Source organism: Hypomesus nipponensis, chromosome 18 (genome assembly GCF_054491055.1).
Source record: "Hypomesus nipponensis isolate SF chromosome 18, ASM5449105v1, whole genome shotgun sequence".
NCBI classification, from domain to species: Eukaryota; Metazoa; Chordata; class Actinopteri; order Osmeriformes; family Osmeridae; genus Hypomesus; species Hypomesus nipponensis.
In genome coordinates, this window is record NC_140378.1 from 10,481,338 (window position 1) to 10,503,284 (window position 21,947).

The 21,947-nt window shown below is 42.7% G+C and overlaps 2 protein-coding genes and 1 long non-coding RNA gene across 3 annotated transcripts; all 3 read right to left on the reverse strand.

Moving 5' to 3' along the window:
• Positions 1-1,037: 1,037 nt before the first annotated feature.
• Positions 1,038-4,773, reverse strand: LOC146252047 (peroxisome proliferator-activated receptor gamma-like). Its single transcript, XM_084681371.1, has 7 exons — positions 4,690-4,773; positions 3,851-4,078; positions 3,493-3,719; positions 3,097-3,235; positions 2,312-2,508; positions 1,635-2,139; positions 1,038-1,401 (listed from the first exon to the last, which is right to left on the reverse strand). Exons 2-7 carry the CDS (start codon positions 4,074-4,076, stop codon positions 1,154-1,156), a joined length of 1,542 nt encoding a protein of 513 aa, XP_084537497.1. The 5' UTR covers positions 4,077-4,078; positions 4,690-4,773; the 3' UTR covers positions 1,038-1,153.
• Positions 4,774-5,611: 838 nt separating this feature from the next.
• On the reverse strand, positions 5,612-19,689 carry syn2a (synapsin IIa). Its single transcript, XM_084681370.1, has 13 exons — positions 19,232-19,689; positions 11,441-11,498; positions 11,203-11,294; positions 10,974-11,130; positions 10,669-10,758; positions 10,415-10,477; positions 10,031-10,173; positions 9,871-9,945; positions 9,498-9,600; positions 9,249-9,398; positions 9,093-9,159; positions 5,846-6,230; positions 5,612-5,744 (listed from the first exon to the last, which is right to left on the reverse strand). The coding sequence occupies exons 1-13, from the start codon at positions 19,561-19,563 to the stop codon at positions 5,612-5,614; spliced, it is 1,848 nt and encodes a 615-aa protein (XP_084537496.1). The 5' UTR covers positions 19,564-19,689.
• Positions 19,690-19,964: 275 nt separating this feature from the next.
• On the reverse strand, positions 19,965-21,904 carry LOC146252049 (uncharacterized). Its single transcript, XR_014732153.1, has 3 exons — positions 21,861-21,904; positions 21,483-21,753; positions 19,965-20,108 (listed from the first exon to the last, which is right to left on the reverse strand). It is a non-coding gene; the product is annotated as an uncharacterized LOC146252049 (long non-coding RNA).
• Between the last annotated feature and the right edge of the window lie 43 nt (positions 21,905-21,947).

Here is a 21,947-nt window from a genome sequence, read left to right on the forward strand (position 1 = left end):
CACTACAGTGTGTCACTCTGCTTTCCGTCAGTAAAATCCCAAAATGTACTGTTAGCAATGAGGTGTTATTTGGACATCCCAGCATTAGGCACTACACACACTAGTCACCTTATTTCATCAAATGCTTCAAAATCCTTGTGTCATTCTTAATGTGTATCACATAAAACCTGAGACAGCTTCTGTTTCATTAGAAGTCAGGATGGCTGTACTGTTGTGGTTCTTGGTCATTTGACCTGGGCTCAGCATGTGACATATTAGCATTTGTAATGGGATTTTTCCCTCATCTCATCCAATTGCTCTGGATAAGAGGGTGTGCTAAATGACTAAATGTAAATTGTGTGTTTCAAAAACCACAGTGAGAGGAAAAATAGCACACTGTCATCAGAAGTTATGAAACACATGGCAAATCCACTCTTATGTGTTTTTATCTGTTTGTGGTTTATTTCTGCTATTGACAAAGACACCTGAGAAGAGAGCCACCATCAACACTTTGGTAACATTAGTTACCAAATATACAAAAAGCACACGCCCCAAGACATGGAGATGTTGGCACGCGACACGCTGAAAACACGTTACCAAGGAGACAGGGACAGGCACGGGCATGGTGACAGGTGCTTGTGGATACTAGAGGACAGTGGTAGCCAGAAGGCTGACAGATCCCTGGAGCCAATTTCCTCCTTGATGACATCTGTAGCTTCACACACAATCACAGCAAATCCAGACCACAGCAGAGGGATTAGCCAACTATAAACTTGGTTTCTCATGAGACCAATTCTGCTGGACACCACAGTGACAATGAAATTCCAACCAAAGCCAATTAGAGGTGTCATAACCAAATGAGCAGAGTGATTTTCAGATAATATAATCTGTGTTAACATGATGTCATGCACCATTTGTATTTGGTGCAAACAGCATCCGGATGGTGAAACGGTGGGTCGTCATTGAGTTGAATCAGCCTCCACCAGATGGCAACAGTGAGCTGCTTTGAACATCAGTCAGAACAGTGATTGTTGTTTTAGAAACGGCACAAGAAAATGTTTGTACGGAAAATGATATAATATGACGCAATCATACAGTTCCAGGCAGACAACATCTCCCACACCCATCCCCTCTTGGATTTCAACAAAGGCATTTCTCCAGTACATCCCCAGTGCTAGTACAGGTCGGTCATGATCTCTCTCAGCAGAGGGTGCAGACACATGTCCCGCTCCGTCTCCTTTAGGAGGTGAATGAGGCGGACGTGGTTAGCCACCAGTGGCCGCAAATCGACTATCTTCTGCAGGAGCTTGGCGAAGAGCTGTGGGCAGTGAGGGTGAAGGGTCTTCAGCTGCTGTTCCAGAGCCTGCAGCACCAGGTCCTGAAGGTCCTCGATGGGCTTCACGTTCACCAGGCCTGGCCGATCTTCACACCGTTAAGGGGGTGGGGGTGAGGGACAGGAGAGGACAGAGTGAGAGATGTGAATGATCAAGAGGGATGAGTTAAGACATGCAATGGGGAGGAAAATTATTTGGTCATTGATCTCATATACAGTATAATCAAAGAAATTCAATTTACTCAGGGTTTAGGGATTAGTTCGGCATCTGTCCAAAGCTGATTAATTTGGATCTAAGAGGGAAATTGAGTTGGATATTAACCTCCACAGAGAAGGATGACAGCAAGAAAAAGTGCTATGTCACTATCATTCAGCTCCAGCATGTTGAACTTCACCGCAAACTCAAACCTGGGCTCCATCATATGGCAAAAAGGACTGCGCAGGCTTTTGAAGAACTCACGAGTTAGGAAGATTTGTCCATAAGCTAACAGTGTGCCATCTTTGTTCATGAGTGGCACCAGCAAGACAGTCATGACTTCCATAGCCCCGTGCTTCAGCAGAGTCACCTGGTCATTCATGTCCAGCTGACTGAAGCCTGGGATGCTCTTGGCAAACTCAGTGAGCTCACGCACTGCCTCAGCCAAGCAGAACTGCACTCTACGAAAAAAGGAGAGTTCCAGCTCTCCCTGGGCTTCCTGGGAACAGGGCTGGGCCGGCAGGGTCTGATGAGGTGGCTGCTCAGGCTTCTGGTGATCCACCAGCAGCTGTCTGCAGTTCATATAGTACTGGCCCGCCACCATGGACTCCATGTCATGGATGACAAAAGGCTACAAAGGAAGGTGGTTATTTCCTCTAAAGTTGTTTCATAATAACAGGACATATGTTTAATTTTGTGTTTTTCCATCTGTGCGTGAAATTAGACAAATATTAACACAGATGCTTTCATTATAAGAAACAATAGCGTTCAGAAGTCATCACATGGCAGGATTGTCTCCTTACTGCATTGCTGTTTGCTTTCCCAGAGAGGATGGCTCTGGCCTTCCTCTTGGTCAGGGGGAAGTGCTTATGATAGGAGCTCACCAGGAGTCTGGACAGGGCCCTCAGCTCTGCAGACGCAGAGTTGCTGGGATCCAGCTCCAGGTACTCTGTCAGCACCTTCTCCCTCTCCACATGGGGCATACGGCCAAAACGGATGGCTGGAGGGTAGACAAAGACCTGATTGGTTGGAGTTATTATTGTCTGTTTAAAAAATGGTGCAAAATTGTGAACAAGACTTCTGACACAAGCATAATCTTTGGCATTTTGATGTGTTTGTTAAAGGAAACCAACATCCTTCCAAGATTGTACAACAGAAACATTTAAAAACATATCAACACTGATTTCTTTTGACTGAAATTAGTGGACTGACATTAACATAGCGGATCTGAAAGCACAGTCATTTTTTACCACAAACAAGAATTTAATATTTTCAACAACAGTGGTTTTAACAAGACCTTCAATTGAAGTGATTTAAAGTACAATGATCACTGTGAGGTAAACTGACATTAACAACTAAAGAGACAAATGATACAGCATATCCTTGACTGTGAGACATTCAAATGGGAGGGCCTACATTATTGTGGCTTACTTTTCCTCCAGCAAATACTTTGTTTTGTAAGTAACCTTAACAAGTAACTACAAGTAACTTTACATAACCCTGATCTTTGAAATCATTGACTGAGTAGATAACTGGATTGGTATGCCACAATGTTTTTTTTGTTAGTCTTTAACCTAATGCTGCTTACCATCGTGTGACATGCCAACCTGGAGACACTTCTGGAAGCGACAGTATTGGCACTTATTACGACTCTTAATGTGAATCCGACAATGCAGGACACACGGTTCATACTGTAGTTTCAACCTTGTGGTTCTACGGAAGAATCCCTGTGAGGAGACAGACCGACAGACAGACAGATAGGATTTTGCATCTCTGTATTTGTCACATATTTAACTTCATTCATTTGACTCATTTTATGAATTTTACTACTTAAGGGATCATAGTCTAGCAGGTGTTTCCTCATCGTGTCTACTGTTAAAGTTTAATCTTCCTTTGTACAATAAAGAAAGCAAAGGCTAAGTATTAAAAACAAAGGCTGCCCATACAGGTTTACTACCACTTCAGGAACAGTTGCCATTCTAACCTTGCAGCCCTCACAGACATGGACACCATAGTGGAAGCCAGAGGCCTTGTCCCCACACACTCTGCAGTCTATGTCCTGGCCCATGTCCCCTGGTGAGTCTGTGTCACCTGGGGACAGGAAGGGAGCCTGGGGTCTGTGTGGATGCAGACCCATGTCTTGCTGCTGCTGCTGCTGCTGCTGCTGTGGAGAAGGTGCTTGTGGTAATTCACGCTCCACTTTCAGTGAGCCTAAACGTGAAGAGATATTAGATAAGAGAGCAGACATGATGAAGGGAAACAACATCTTAAAAAAACTCATGACTAGGTGAGTAAACAATGGCTGGTAAACTACAGCAGTTACTGTGTCACTGTGGACTTACTGTGGTATTGGTTGAACATGTGATGGGATGGGTAGCAATGTGTGTGCTCTCTGTCCCTGGCAAGCTGTGGATCTCTGTGACTGTGCTCCAGGGGGGCGTAATACTGGTGCTCCATGGCAGACAGGAACATCATGCCAGAGGGGTTTGCTCTTGTATCCATCTCGGCCAGGTCCAGTGGGCTGAGCCCAGAACTCATGGACCAAACATTCCACTGACTGTCTACCATCTCTGAGAAACCAGGGAACAGAGCAGAACTCAGCATTAGAAACAGCAGTGTGGTAGACACAAACAGTCTTTTCTGCTCTGTATCACCACTACACTTCATTTCTAGAAGTAGTTAATGATTAACTGCTAAATGACTAAATGGTTAACTGCCTGGGGACATTTTTGATTTAACTCCAAAGCAAAATGGGTCAACATAACCCATTAATTATAGACTGTTTCTTAATTCTATTTTTCAAATTGTGTTTAGTGTATTTTGTGTATATGTTAAGTGTATTTGAGTACCTGTATAGACAGGTACCTGTGCAGACAGGTACTCAATAACTCATGTATTGCGCTCAGCAAGAGGCTCAAAGGTTAATGATGCCAAAAGATAAAGGAAAGATAAAAAAAATGCCTCTTCACAAGAATTCTGAGAATTCCCTCATCCCACATGTCTATAATGTTACAAAATACCTTTTAACTGTCTCAAGATCAGACATTGATCATACAGTTGAACTTGATCCCATTGGGGGTAACTTTTAAAACATATTCTAGGATACCTGTTTGTAATTTTTTTAACACAGAACAGCTTTCACAGATCATAAATTCAAAGAAAAGAACTAAAGAACACCAACCTGAACCTTTGTTGACCTTTTTCACCAAGTCTGTTAGGATTGTTCGTTGTCGTCCTACAAACCGAGCAGGTATACTGTGCGTCAGGCTGCCAAGTGACACCTCATTTATGGGTAGTTTAGTTTAGTGCACCTTCCTTCCTCTGCCCCAGCTAAATCCCTCCCCTTAAACTCACCCTCTGGAGTGGGAAGAAGGAACACTATCTCCACAGTAGAGGCATAAAAAGTTCTGTAAGAATGAATGTATGATTTCATCAATTGACAGATGATAAATTGGACTGTACCTCTGAATACGTAAACAAAGACATCCTGATGTGCTTATGTTGCCTCGTTGTTTCAATGTACATGTATCCCATGTCAAAATAGGCTTGTCTTGTACATATTGATGTTTATTAGAGATTACAACAGGACTACAGCAACAATGGTGAAAAAAAAACATGCAAACCACATTGGAGAAATATACATTTCACAAATAAATTAGAATCTGACTACAAGTTAACCACAGGTGCATTTAACATATTACCTTTAAAACACATAATTTACCTGCCATTGGCAAGATCATTATTTAAGTGTTATGAGATGTTTGTATGACAGATAATACTTAACTTTAAGTTTAGTACATTAACAATAAGGATTCACTGTCAAAACTCATCAAACACAAAACATGCAACTTATATCTGATGTGCATATCCACTGCAGTACAGGGACACTTGTTTTGATGCTACATGTTTCTCTGAGCCTACGTTACTGTATGGTTGACCTTTGCGCACACTTAATATAACTGAAAAAGCCTAGTCTGTTCTGACTGGTAGAACACATGGTCACAGAGGAAGGTGAAAGCTCAGTGAACAAAGAGGTCAGTGAAACAAACAGTTTTGATGCATCACTTTTAATTCCTTCTGTCTGTTGCTTGATCAGCCCGTCTCTAGTCAGAGAACAGGCTTGCAAAGGACTTCCTCAAGTTGCGGATGGTCTCAGCCTTGGCCACGTCTTCGCTGGCTGTGCGAAAAAAGGATGTTTCCTTAAGGCCAAAGGCACTGGACAAGGACTGGGATTTACTGCAAAACAAAAGAAAGAATTATATGTAAACGTCTCTCAGAGATACAACAGAACTTCATGGACGTCCTGTTTACATTCCTAGCCTCCTCAAACATCTTACTTCAGCTGTGGATGTGCCTGTGTCTTCTCCTCCGTTGATTCTGGTTCCACAGGTGGCTGGCCTTCATGGCTCCAGGCCTTCACTGGGTTTTGAAAAGGCGGCTCACTTTGCAGCTGGGCTGATGGCTCACCTTGGGCCTCAGGAGCAGCTTCTGTTTGGACCTGGGGTTTGGAATTGTGCCATCCTGGGGGAAAAGGTTTATCATGCTGAGGTGTCGCCTCCAGGTTTCCTGTAGTTGCCTTGCCCTGAATGGCTGACTGAGGCAGGGACTGCTGTGTGGTTGAGATGGGCCTTGTGCCTGGATCCTTAACCAAGGCTTTAGGGGTTGACTGTGGAGCAGGCCTCAGACTTTGCTGTAGGGATCCTTTAGGATCCACAGGACCCCCTAGTTTCAGTGCAAGAAAGACTAAATGATATTAAAACATATTTGGCTGAGAGAGAGTACATTTTAAGTGGTACTGCTTTACATGTGTTTCTTGTCTTCTTATAAGTAAAAAAGCACAATTCAATTTGTGACACTTTCCATTCACAGTTTTTAAACAGGAAAGGGTTGAAGCCACAAGGCACATGAAGCAGAGCGGTACAATTTCACCAAACCGCAGCTATCTCTCCATGCATTAAAAGCAATGTGGGGTGTTCATGCATCATGGTTGGAAAATACAAGTTCTCCAGGACTTGGAGGGAAAGAAGCTACCATTCCGTTTGTTAGTTTTTTTTAGTTCTCCCCACTTTTAATACTCTGATTTGACCACATACAGGTTTTGACCAACTTTCCTGATCCAGCCAGTTGCACAGGTCTGGAGAAAGATACTGTATAACTGATTGTATTAAATGCTGACTGTCTTTGTTCTCACTAGTGTCATATCATAGTATGATATTTTAGTAAGTATCTTACCTGTCCATTATAATTTAACATGTAAGGTGGACAATGTGACATTGGCAGCAATAACAAATATGGCAACAAAGACCATACATATTGCAAATGAAGCTTTATTGCCAGTGACATGAGGGAAATATCCATGAGGGGGATTTTCCATATTAATATTGTAATCCTCTTCACAGGATTTTAAAACAGTCCAACACCACTTCCAAGAGTACACAGTTAGTGGGCTACCCATGGTCCCATATAGCTGCTGTCCAATAGGTTTTACAACTTTCAACAATGGCCAATTATTAAGATGTCCTACTGTAATAACATCTGCAATCAAATGAATGCACCAAACCTCAACTATTAGGACCATGGTATGTCTGCTCTATCCTCTCCAGTAGAAGCGTCATGGCATATTTCCTACAGATCAAAACAGCACATCCATAAAGCCACAGGCAAGGCTTTTACAAAGTTACTCTCCATCTTACTCTCACAGACACTATGGCAGTTAATACACCTTGGAAAAGAATTGCACACATAGCTTGCTGAACATTTTTTACAGTTGTACTAACAAACGAATATGTTGGAAATGTTGCACAAATCATAATGTTGAATGAGTTATGTGACCAATAGGAAATAGGAATAGGAAACATATGTTGCCTCTAAGTCACCTAACATGTATAAGGTGAACTGGTGTCAGTTATTTCAATGTACAACAGTGTTCACTGTGTCAAAAGTGTTGTCACATTTATGAATATAGCTCTCCGAAAAGTCACAAAGGAAGATCAAGTTTAAAAATATAGAATATGAAGCTAAAAAAGAAAACTCTCTGTCAACTCATAAAAGGAGTATGTTAAGGCAAATACGACAAATCATTAAAATGGCAGTAACATACATAACCCAATACAGATCACTGCAGCACTGCCACGGCAACCCCATTACAACACGTGACAATGTACATAAACAGAGTTGTGGTTGAATCTAAAACCAGATCAATTATTTCTGAAGATGCATTGGGCAACACCTTCTTACCATTGCACAGTTTTCTGTTTCGGAATATAGTTAATAACATCATTTATTAGATCATTCGCCACTGACTGAAACCTCACAATTTGGTGTAATGTTATTGTCACATAATGTGGTAACATTGAAACATTTCTCTTTCACTCTAACGCTATGACATAAGTCTCCCATATCCATTGCTGCTACCACCACCAACTCCTAAATATTTACACTGGGGACTGTGCAAGGGGCATGATCAAGTGCTGAGTTACACAACATGAAATATTCTTTCTTTGGCTCAAAAAGATAAACGGTAAGTCCACTGAACTATTGTAAGTGTTGTATTTAATCTAGTATATTTAGTGACGATGCGTGGTGTGAATCTGTGCATAGTGACAGTTTGGAAAACTGTCAGTCTCACTGTGTGGATTTGGAATAATTCAAACATACTCACTGAGATAAGATCACCTCACTTGAATTAATTAATTATGCAATACTGTATAGAGGATGCCATAAAGAACTCCTTTAGAATAATAACTGATATAGACCCCTGGGATTCATTGTCAGGAGTGTCTGTTCTTAACCATAAAACATGATAGTGTATGGATAAATGTAATTTGTAAAACTTACTTTGTATAACTTATACAATATTAATTCTCTTACATATTCACAAGGCATAAATCACAGCGACCAGGAAACAGGATATACTGTAATAACAGCAATGTTACTATCAACATCCCATTTACATTTACAACATACTGCACTGTCATCTGCCTTTGGATCAATCATGCAAAACAAAAATAAATATCGATTTAGTATATATGTATGAAAATAATTACCACTACATTCATACACACCCACATATATATAATGACACAAACGCCAAACTGCACAACAAACCACAGTTTGAACAATATCTAAAAGTACACACCAAAATGTAGAATGAAGGGAGGAGGTGGGGAGGGGGGGCAAAGAATAGCAAATGACTGAATCAAACACGTGGCACACCGCAGCACTGAACTCAGTATAGGCACAATCTGCTTATTACATAGTAAACAACAGCCTCAAGGAAAAACCACGGTTACAGGTAAACAGAGGCGACCATTACAAGCACACAAATCAACAGGGAAACAAAGTGGACAGTACATTTTGACGCTGCATAGAGGAGAAACCCAGTCCAGGCCGGCACACGACAGTGCCACACTAATATCAGGATCACAGTCCGTCTCTCCACCTCCCCGCCCTCCTCTGCATTTGTGTTCAGCCAATGTACACCTGTGTTATCTAGACCCCCTCTATTCTGGGCTGCTCAGTTGGCCTGGACTGATTTTGGTCCTACTGCAACGCCATTACAGTCGAGAATGTACTGCAGACAACCTTGAGGAGGGCGCCCTGCGCCTGGCTTAGTGGTCAGCTCAGCTACCATGTCTTTAGGTCCGCCGTTCTGCAAGAAAACACATCGACAATGATAGTCCACGCCAAAATGTGTGTGTGTGCATTTGTGTATGCGTGTTTGACTTCACTGTACCATACCTGAGATGGCTGTATAGTGGTGGGTCTCTGGGGAGAGTTTGCAGGGGGCTTCTCTGCCAGCTGGTTCATCTTCACCAGCACCATGTCAGCAATGAGCTGCCTGTCCTCTGCCTGGTGCTCTCCTACCAGGGGCATGGATGAGCCCACCACCTGGCAGGGAGAATATGCCGGTACTGTAAGTACCCCATCATGACCATTCATCCCCCTGCCGCTCCCAACCCTCTGGGCTGAACTGTATGGACGACTTACCTCAGTGATGTAGTCTTTCCCATCTTTCCCATGGATGGCCTTCACTGCACAGATTTCAAGCCCCCCGAAGATCTCAGAGCAGGTGTCCACCCACAGCTTGTACCTAAACACGAGGAAGATAGGATCATCCCTCAAAATACTTGTTCATTGAGGTTTATGATTCCTGAAAGTCAGTGCACCTGCATTTCTTAGTACACACTGGCACGGTTTTGCTGTGCAGTTAAACGTTATCAGTTCAACTGAGTCAGATACAAATGTCATGGTTTGCCATTGTAATTGGTGTCCCCATGACACTCATGCACATTGATTGGATAAAACAGTATATGGAAATAAAATGAACTTCCTTCATGAGATGGAGGAACGACTCTCTCACCTGTCAGTCATGGCCACCTGCTCTAGCATGGCTGAGCCAGTGTTGGTCTTCCAGTTACCAGAGATAGACGTCCTCCTGCAGAGCAGGACACAATGCTTTACACGCCGACACCTTCATTTGTCCACTTACACAACAATCGTTCAACCATTTTTATACGTACATGTACACTTTGTAGTCGTTGTCAATCTTCTGGATGCGGATGTCGTACTTGGAGTCAATCAGGGGCTCTGTGGTGGTGTAAGTCTGGGTGAGAGCCACCACACTGGCAATGTCCTGGAACTTACTGTGGTTGTCCACTTTCACCTGGACACAAGTCAGAGAATGATCCAATCACAAAGACAACTATCAATTAAGTCAATCAATCAACAAAGACAACGATGAACTGTGAACACATACTCATAGAAGGTTAATTGACACCACATGCTGTTAAAATGAAATGTACTGGAAAGTATAACCTGTTAAAACCACGTTATCAAACAAACAATTATCCCAGAAACAAATCAAGTACAATATATACAAGTACTACAATATGCAATATTCCTACCTTTCCAATCCCGCAGTGAGCATGTCCAATTTTCACCACAACTGGGAATGTTGGCATGGTTACCTAGAACCAAGACCATGTCGATGTCATTTTATTTCTACTCATGCTCATGCTTCAGGAAAACATGACATAATCACCTGAACATTTTTGGAAGTTTTACAGCATGACTCATATTCAGCCTAACCTCTACTGCAGCTTTTACAAAGATGTAACACATTTCAGAGGACGTGAGATTGTAATCTTCAGGCTCTCACCATCTCTTTGTAGTTGGGATAAAAGGTCTGCTCAATCAGAGGAAACTTCTCTGCTCCCAGCTTCTTGTAGGTGCTTATTAGCTGAGCAAACTGGAGACATAGAGAAATGAGTCATTCAGACAATACTGTTTCTTTTCATTAAGTATGGTCACATTTCGAATGAGGTCAAATTCAAATGGGTCGTTAAAGACAATATTATCGTCGGCTGGAAACCCACAAAGGCCCACAAATTCTGCTTCCCAGTCACTGTCATTGAGCTGCATTCTCATTCAGCACATGTTGCCAGACTGCCTGGGTGTGCTTACCGCCCAGGGCTTGTCACATAAGTTGTAGATGGACTCCAGGGAGTTGATGCTGGGGATGCCCCCATACTGCAGGCCGATGATCAAGTTACGGAAGTCCTCGTTCTGGGTCATGCTGAAGGCATGCTGACGGATGAGGACAAAGTCAGGCTTGAACGACCTGTAAACAACAGCATGTGTTAGAGACATACATAGACAACATGAAAAGTGTGTGTGTGTGCGAGGGTCTCACCTGACCACCTTAGTTCCATTTCTCAGCACCTGCATGTCCACATTGCAGGTCCCATTGGCATGAGCCACGATATTGATCTCATTGAATTCAGCCTGAGGAAAAAAGAGACAGACACATCAATATGAAGACAGGTTAGGAATATTGATAATACAGCCAATCTCTGTATAACACAGCATGTCAAGATAGGTAATAACCCAGGACAGAAGGAAATCAATGCGGCTTTCCTAATAAGGCTTACCTGTTCCACTTTGATGTCATAATCCCCTTGCACTTTCTTCCCTCTGAAAAGCTTTGCCCTGAGCAACACAGAAACACAGTTTCGATTAACCTTTTCTGTGCAATATGGTACAACAAAGATGTTTCCCCAATTAATAAATAATAGCTGTACTCTTGTAAGTTGTACCATCTATCATTTTACAACTGCAAATGACATGGGTCGATATTGGACGAGACAAATGCATCTTAATACTTGAATTGCAATCATGCACGTAACATAAACAATTTACAGAATCTCTGTTAGTAAATTTGCCATTATTGTGGCGTATTTACAGTACGTCTCAATCACGTGTATTTCACATAATGGTTGAAACCCTTGCTGCCACCCAGTGGCTCTTCACTGAATGGTACACTGCAGTCAGTTGACCACTGAACAACAATCTTTTGCATTTGAATATACTTCAAATGGCAGATAGACTTTAGGGTGATAGTTATCCCTCTAACTCTCATTGCATTGCATTCTGACTGTTGACAGTTGTAGGCTTGAGCCCCTAAAATGCTAATTTGTTGAATTTGAGTAGAACTGATTGAGCCCCGTGTCAACTAAACATGGAGCTCTGTCCATACTGATGGTGCTCTCTTTAGTCTCTCCAGACAGGCAGACTGCAGAGTATTGAACCAACAGAGCACAGTTATTGAATGGAGCCATGGATAAAGAGAGCAGCATACCTAAGTTGCCTTGCATTGATGGGAGGAGCACAGTTAGCCTTAGAGGTGCTTAATGAACACAGACCTAGTGTCAGAGTACCAATAACATCATTGGCTTTCTTTGTTCAGTGTTACCATGGCAGTGCTCTAAGCTAATGAATTTTCAATGGCCAAAATCTCAGTTGTGCTCATGTAGGGAGCACAACATATTTAATTGTCTCTCCTCAATCAGTTTGGAACTGGGCTTAAGTAGTGTAGCTCAGAACACAACACCTATTTTCTGGGACCAGCCTAATAAAGGGCACTGCAGATAATGGTTAGTACCCTCTATTGACATTGATCCTACTATTTTGCCTACTAACTGAAAAACTACTGTTTCCCACAACTTGAGGAATTCTTCGATACATTTCCACTTTTGTTTCATGCTGTCATTGTTTGCCAAACACAACACACCCTGTCTAGTATCGGGGGGTGGTTGAATAATTCATGACTGATCTCATTTGAGAGGGGAATTTATCTGTCTGGGGAGGGAAACAAGAGGAATATGAATGTTGAGGAGGATTGAGGGAATGAAAGGCCTGTAGACTCTGCTTGCTGTAATAGATGCTCCAGTCCTTAGATCCAGTCAGCTCAGCCACAGATATGACTCACAGTCAGTGACAACGCATGCATTGGAATAGAAAATAGGTCAGGGTTGGTTTAAGAAACAGTCTCCTTTTTACAACTGTCCCCTTCTTTCAGTTACCACTTTTGGCATTATTTTAACATAGTGAATTTTGTTGATTTGTCTGTTCAGGGTGAACCTGTTATAAGGGTTTTATTATTTCAAAAGATTTTATTGGCACAAAAACTCAATTCCTTCCCAATCCAAGTTTAAAACGGTGAAGCACAGTGTCGGACAGTAAAGTCATTTGTCTTATGGATGAAACTATCTCTTTTACAACACCCACCCGGTTTATCAATGTTATATTGAGGTACCGGTATTAGAAAATCTATGCAAAATTGCAGCCAAAAGTTCAAGACAACATGCTGTGGGGATAGTTTGATATTTTTAAACGGGAAGGTTCCCATGGTGATGGGCCTAGTTGGAGATTGGTACTTGTGGTGAAGGTTGATGGATGTTCTCTGATAAGCAGGAGCCACTCAGGCTGAATGAGCCTCATGCCATCAGCCTCCCAAATAATGCTAAATGGTTAGCAGAACCTGGATTGATGTCATATATATATATTCAAATGTGTCAAATCTCAAGTGGAAGCGTAATGCCTGAGACAGAGAAAAAGACAAACAGAGAGCATGACTGCAAAATTGAAAGACCCAAGTTATTTCTTAAATTAAGGCATTTAAAATAGAATGAGAGATTGAAGACAGCGATGCAGGCAGTCCTGAAAAATCCAAACAATATTTTGTATGAATATCATGACAATGTTATGCATTTAGGTGTGAATTTGAGTGTGTGTCTGAGATGGACAGATGATTTGCTAGCTAGGCTGGTGACAGTGATATGAATACTAATGCCTTATTGCTCACTTCAGTAAAAAAAAAAAATATAATAAAAAAAGGATAGATCCACGCTGTGACATTCGTCTTGTAAGTCTGATGATTCCATCTGTTCTCTCTGAATGCTGAGTGATTTGTAGGACAGTACTCCTGTCACTGGACACAGCCTGCTGGATGACTGGCAGGCTCCTTTAATGAGGAAGACACAGAGTAGGTGCTGTGAACTCATAACACTACTGAGAATTCCTTGCCTTGAATTGCATCTTTAAATTTCCTCTCTAGAAAGTTCAACAAACTTATTAGGAAATCTAAAACACTTTTACTCGAGCAGCCCCAACCTCCTATTTAACATTAGCGTACTGATGACTCTTCTCAGTCTCATAAAATGTTCTAGATTTTAGTCTACGACGTTTTACCAAGCCTTGACCTCTGCACCTGAGAAGAGGGACCCTGGAGCACATCCTCTGCGGCTGCTCCAAAACCCCGGTCGAGGGGCTTCCTCTGGAGCCAGACACCATCTGCAGTGGGATTAGCCATTGGAAGTGCCTTCACAGAGCAAAGAACACCGTTGCAGGGCTGGGAAGGAGCAACCATCAAATGCCTGGCTGTTAGCAACGACATAAGAGCTGAAGGTTGACCTGGGGAAGCAACTGAAGTTCCCAGAAACTGCTGCCAGAGAGGCCAGGCATAGAGGTGGGGGAAAAATCGATTCACATTCAAATTGCGACTCAGTCTTGATTTATTTTATTTTTTTAAATCTTGGAAAAATCGTGAATCGATTTTTAATCAAATCGTGACCCCAAGATTTGATTCGAATCGTGAGGTACCAAAAGATTCCCACCCCTACCAGACAGGATGTTGATCTCTAAAGGCTTCAAGCAGATTATTTTCTTTGAGTGATGTGTGTGTGGAGGGTGATGTGTGTGGAGGGTGATGTGTGTGTGGAGGGTGATGTGTGTGGAGGGTGATGTGTGTGTGGAGGGTGATGTGTGTGGAGGGTGATGTGTGTGGAGGGTGATGTGTGTGTGGAGGGTGATGTGTGTGGAGGGTGATGTGTGTGGAGGGTGATATGTGTGGAGGGTGATGTGTGTGTGGAGGGTGATGTGTGTGGAGGGTGATGTGTGTGGAGGGTGATGTGTGTGTGGAGGGTGATGTGTGTGGAGGGTGATGTGTGTGTAGAGTGATATGTGTGGAGGGTGATGTGTGTGTGGAGGGTGATGTGTGTGGAGGGTGATGTGTGTGGAGGGTGATGTGTGTGTGGAGGGTGATGTGTGTGGAGGGTGATGTGTGTGTGGAGGGTGATGTGTGTGGAGGGTGATGTGTGTGTGGAGGGTGATGTGTGTGGAGGGTGATGTGTGTGGAGGGTGATGTGTGTGGAGGGTGATGTGTGTGTGGAGGGTGATGTGTGTGGAGGGTGATGTGTGTGGAGGGTGATGTGTGTGGAGGGTGATGTGTGTGGAGGGTGATGTGTGTGTGGAGGGTGATGTGTGTGGAGGGTGATGTGTGTGGAGGGTGATGTGTGTGGAGGGTGATGTGTGTGTGGAGGGTGATGTGTGTGTAGAGTGATATGTGAGTCCACTGAGGTGTCTGGTCTTCAACATAATGGGCATCTCAGGGGCCAGTAAGCAAAGGGGCCATCAAGTTGGCCACCTAGGCTGTGGATCAGGACAGGAGAACCGTGGGTGGGGCAGTGCCATCTGAACACAAGCCAGGGCTTCAACAACATCACCATGTGAGGGTGTCTGATTGTTGAAAGACCTGAAACATCTGAAGACCTGGTGTCCAGGTGTATCACAAGAGGATGTATGCTAAAAGTAGAAACATCTTACATCATATGGATTGTATAGGGCCCATCATGTCCTTGATATTTTCGAACTCCAAACAGAACAACCAGAATATGAAAAAGCTATCTGCAAGCCTGACAGCAGGAAGGAAATTACCCTTCAAAGATGTATCTTGCTGACAAAGATTAGAAAAGCAGAACATTAGAGTGTCTTCCCACCTTCTGTTCATAATTTTGGAAGATAATGTTCAGCAATTGAAAAAGGAGAAGGCTGTCAGTGAGGAACTGCTGCCTACATTTTGGTAGGTGTTAGTGAACCACTAAACACTTTACCTTGGATCTGTCAATAGAGCCTGTAAGGAGAACAGTTTCAATTCTACCTCACCTTCCTTTCACCCACCAATGTCCATCAGCACAATATCCTGGATCAGGCACAGAGCTGTTGTGTCAAGGTGGGTTTTCTATTAATGATCTACAAGATGTTCTTATGTCTCCTTTGGGATGTTATATCCATTGCAGCATGCAAGGAGGGATGTGTCGAGGGAACTATGTTGTAGGGTTTAAAGAGGGCACCCATGTCATCCCTGAGGTCATCCCTGAGGTCATCCCTGAGGTCATCCCTGAGGTCATCCCTGAGGTCATCCCTGAGGTCATCCCTGAGGTCATCCCTGAGGTCATCCCTGCTCTGTGGGAGCTACAGTACAGGGTGGGTCATGATAACATGCACTCTCATACACCTACACAAAACAGAGTACATAATGATACACAAACACTGAAACCGTGACACATGACGGGCATCATTTTCATTAAACACAACAGACAGTGAGACATTTGTGGTGCGTTCCCATCTAATTGCTCTTCCTCTAAAGAGTTAAAAACATAATTGCAGTAATAAAGGCATGATTGGACGTAATCTCCATCACTACATCAAGTTTCGGTCATGGGGATAGTTAGTAATTCACCATTATGGCTTCTATGTTCTACAGGCAATTAGAGACATACAGTATTGTTTTTGCAGCTTTTCTGTTTCTAGCACCACAAGTCTTTTGTCTAGTTATCTTGGCAACCACTAATCAGCACTCTCCAATTAAGATAGCAGGGTACAGGAAAAGAGATACTAATTCATTTTACCGGTAAGTGACTGTTGAAAGAACATTTGCTAACTTTCAGCAACATTTAACATACCCCTCAGGGACCTAATGTGCAGAAACGATAAACTCATTACATATATAAATATAAACATAGATTCTAGTTTGGACGTGGTGAAAGAAGGGCTTATGGGCCAAGCCTTCAGTCAGTGGGGACTGGAGAGTTTGTGTCTGGTTCCATTTCAGTGTGTCCTGGAGCCTTCAGAACCTGACTGACCCTGTCTGCTGATCTTGAACCAGCCCCCACCACAAACTGAAACAAATAAAAAACAGCCCTTGGCCAGGATGTCATTGTGTTTATATCACAGAAAGACAAATGAAGAGGCATATCATATAAAAAGGTTTTCATTTACAGACATAATCTTGCTGACCAATAGGCTTGATGGCACTCTTTTACATTACTCTCAGTGCAAATATGATGTATTATTTACAAGATAACCAAACTACGGATCTACAATGTTCTAAATGAATGATGAAGGGAAAATGAATTGCATAGGTGAATCAACAGTCGCAAATATTGTCCTTGTGATTGACAACCACAGTCTAAAATATGTGGGTAAATCATACAAAAGCTATAAATAAAGCTATCAGAGGCCAAGTTCCACCCCCACTTCCACCCCCACCAACACATACAAATACACACACACAATGACAGTCCTTTTAGCCACCAATCCCATGGTATGTAAAAAGATAGGTGGACAATCACTTATATTCTAGTCAAGAGGCGTAAACGTGATAGCCTGGGAACAGAAGAGCTAGAAAGTGCTCAGGACTGAGGGCTACTCCAGTCTCTGGATCTGGGGGAGTTCAGGGAAGACTGGTCAGAATAACACTGCTTTAACATTTTAGCTACAAAATCAGCTTCAGCAGCCAAGTGAACAGTATGAATGGTCATTTGCATCTGTCTTCTCAACATTCTCTAAGACAAGTGACCTTTTATGCTTGGCAGCACTTTTATCTCATTATTTGAACGAGACATCTCGTAAAATATATGAGGGGATTGCCAATGTATTATTGCATTTTACAGCATCCTGTTGTCCATGCAAAGGTAGAGCGACGTGCTCACTATGATCACATCCTTTTAGCTAATTAAGGTCTGATCTTATTAGGGTTTCTATTCACCAAACAGATTGCCTCTCTCATGACAAAATTACATGTGGACTGGAGACAAGAGGACCTGTCTGCCAGTCTACATTAAAAGATGTAGGGCTCAAAGACTTTAGGGCTCATAAAATATCAAAGGGAGATTTCACTCAAGGGTTGCAAAAGGATATTAGACGTTTACAGCTGAAGATGCCAATAAATATGTTTTTGTGGTTGCATTAACATTGGCGTTATGCAATGGGTTGCATCTTTCAGTTTCAGAGTGCCTAAGTAACCTTCAGAAACAGCTCATGCAACATGTCATCCATGCACAGATGTGTCCCTTAGGCTAAGGCTAACACTCTTCCTCTCTCTCTCTCCCATCTGCATACTGGATGATAAAGAAATGTTGTGCTTTAACCTTGAAAACAGCAAAGTCGTATTAGTATAATGCCCTTATTCATTTTTTGCAACCTAGCTACAGCATGAACCTGCACTGGTAAACAACATACAGGATTCCATGAGACTGGGCTCTTGGCTTTGGATCCAGTGCAAACAGTTATTTAAGCTGTCGCTCAACATTTACTCACTGACAAAATACATTTCTCACCCACCAGGTATCAAATCAAACACTAGCTGATGAACACTGCAAAGGCCTCTGCTCCACACACCAGGTACATAAAGAATCTGATTGCTCCTCTAACTGTGTAAACTAGCTCTCAGTGATAGACCCCAGACACTGCAGCTGGCTGGGGTTCAATCGCCTCAAACATGTCTGATCATGCATGTGGCATACTATATAATGCTTTAACATTCCTCTCCAGGCACAGGTTCATGTATCACTTGTGTGATCGACCATGTAGTATTGAAGACCGTCGCAATATAGCGTGGTGGTGGTTGGTCATGTGACATGCTGCCTATGACAGAGCAGGAGGGAAATCTCATTGAGGGCTGGAAGGCACTGCAGTCTTTACTCCATGGAGAAAACAAGCTTCCTACACACAGTGCCTGTTGAATATTGATAGCTTTACTTTCATGAATGATGTAAAGCTATGGCATCATCTTGATTGATTGATTGATTGATTGAAAGTGAATTACATGAGATATTTTCAAAATATATACTGATATGATAGTAGAGCTATACTGTGAATACTACGATAATATAAAAATACAGTGATGTCTGTCAAAACCAGACAGGAAGAGAGGGTTTTAATCTTGTTACTATAGAGATCTGACCAGATCTCCTCCCCTCCTGAAGGGTCTTGTCTGTGTTTTGTCATTACTCTGACATGCAGTGATGTCAGTATGCAGGCAATAACCTGATCAAGTCTGCAAAGCCCAAGACAGATTCCAGACCTTTTGAATGGCACATCTTTTAAACAATACTTTATCACTAAGTCTAACCAGAACCAAAGCTCGACCAAAGAAACCCATTTTTTGAGATTGACCTGGTTAAGAGGACAGGCTAGTTTTCAAGAAGAATAACCTTATCAATCTCACAGATTGTGGCTGTATTAACTAAGTGCAAATAACAAACATCAATTATTTAAGCCACAACATAGACCTCGCACAGCAACAACAGTTTTGTTCTCACCATTCCTGCTGCGGTTCATCGATGACCAGAAGGATCTTAAACTTCTTGGGAGTCGTGACTGTAGTCTGTTCCACTAGTCCTGCTGAAGCAGCTGTCTGCTTGACTACATTGGTGATGGAGCTGAAGAAGCCTGCCCCACTGGATTGAGCTGGCTGAGCTTTCCTCTCTGGATTTGGGGAGGTAGCGGGGGGAGTAGGCCCAGCCGTAGGAGACTTGGCTGGGGCTGCTGCAGGAGGCGGAGAGGGGTCAGGCCTCTGGAGGTCTGTCATGTATCCATTTGGTAGGTTGGAGATGAAGGTGCTGTCCGAGAGACGCCTGCGCAGGTAGTTCATGGCTGCAGCTGAGTGCACGATTCAACAAGCTCTGAATCGGAACGACAATATATATATATATCACCCGTGGGTCAGATGAATTGGCAGAGGATACCAGTTCCTAGTGAGCAGCTGGTGAAAGCTCAGTTCTCCATGCAAACTCCCAGTGAATGTGTTCACTCCCAGCTCAGTGGAGCATCCTCAGAGCTCCCCCTCTGTGTCAGTGACGCTCTTCTCTCCCTCAGCCAATCGCCTGCCTCCGTTGGCCAGAATGACTGCAAGAGATGCTCACGCTCTGCCCCTCCCTCCCCTCCTCTTTTCCTCCCCACTCCCACTCACTGGTATCGTGTGTGTGCCTGTCTCTTCCACCCCTCCCCCATTCTCTGCTGCCTCACAAGCATCACAGCTTTTTCATACTACTGCAAAAAAAAGAGGGGTTTCCGATGGAAATGCGCAAATGCAATATTGGGGAAACCTCCACTACTGTTTCCCCCTTCTGTCTGATCAGTGCTTCCTCTTTCTCCTTCTCCAGTCCTTTTGTTTCCTGTATGTTGTCCAATACAGCTCTAGTAGGGAACACAGAAAATGGCTGTTGGTGCTTGTGTCAGTGTGCCTGGTAGAAAGAGAGGCAGGAGTCAGCAGCAGTCTCCGGGGACACCAATGCTGTTAACCCCCTCTTCTACCTCAAGGATTTCTGCTGTTTAAATAAATCCACTCATGTTGCTGAACACATTCAGTCAGCAGGATGCATTTCGGATGGATTTCCTTAAAATATAAATGTTAATGCATTGTTTATGTTTATCACGTCTGCTACATATCATTGCACAAGGTCATCATTATGTGTTCATGCGGGTGTGTATGTACATTCTTGATTAGCAGGCCTTGCCTGCTTTGAATCCAAATGAACAAACATCATCTTGCCACCTAATTGGATTTCAGATCACACAATCACATGTTGCAAAGCGCCATGGTTTATCTTTACATCACTAGGATGGTTATGTAGCCTATTTAATTGTTTATATTTACAGGCCATAACAGCATCAGCATTGCCTTTATAGTCAACGTATTTTCACTGTAGTTGTATAGCATAATTATGACAGTGTAATCTGAAGTGTTACAAGCTGCTAGGCTGGAGTGCAGCCTGACTCATTTCCTTCCTCTTTGACCCAGGAGGTGTTCCTCAGGTTGTTATTAAATGTCAGGTTTCTCCCCCAGAGTACTCTGCACACACTATGATTGCAAGTAGTGGCAGACAATGTAAGCCCATCACCATGGAAACTGTATTTGGAAATCACATGTAAAATGTGCAAATGCAAGTACTTTTTACATACTGGATGTATTTGTATTTGTCTATGTATATTTTGGTGCAGCAGGGTTGGGGTTATGTTGTGTGTTGTCTAAAATGTATTGTTGTTTTGTGTTTCTTCTGTAGGCTACCATTTATGCTGTTATGTGAGTATATTTCTGTAGTATCTGTTGTACCTTTGTACTGAAAAGTTTAATAAACTATAAATTAGTAAAACAGAAAGAAACCAAGTTTTCTCTTGCAGGTACAAATGTGTGTTTAGTGTGGTTTACCACTATTATCTCTATTTTTACTGCATAATTGTTTTCAGCCTATGGTCTGCATTTCTATGTATCACCAACCGAGGAAGGGTCCCTCACTGAGCTGCTACTCCCAAGGTGTCTTCCATTTTTCCTGGCTTATTCCTTATTTTATCGTTTTTAAGTTGTTTTAGGGGAAGTTCCACTGGCAGCCTTCATTACGTTGCTTGTCAAAAGGACTATACAAATTTGATATGTCACTGAAATTCCCAGAAGAACGTAAATGATCTTGGATGCAAGGAGGATAGATAAAACAGAATAGGTCGTGGATTTGCTAGTGTACTCACTGACCAGTGACCACTAGACTCTTGACAGCAGTCATCCTGGCAACCAACCTTATTGGGATCCAACTACGTCTGGCTGCTTTTTAGCAGCTCTATAGCTCGCTCTGTCGGTCAGTTGGTTGGTCATTCTCCCAAATTGTCCCCGTGGTCGTACCAATTGTTTGGCGGTTGTTTCAACAATGACTAATATGTAATGTTACCACTTCATTTTTTTTCTGCTATGTGTAGAACATGATTCTCAACATGATTCTCAACGTGTGTTGTGTCCGTCAGCACTGCAGTTCAGTGAGGAATTTGGAAATTAGCCTGGTTTAGCCCCTGGCTGTAATGAGATGTTAACAATACAAAATTAATATTATTATTGTATGAAAGTACATAACACCAACATTGTTATGAATAAAGGCACTGAAGCACTTAATAAATTCCAACCTGTTATTTGTAACTCCGAGTCGTGTCTTATGCATTCTCTAGTCTGTCTTTTCTGACGAGGGGGACATGCGCAATCGATGATTCACT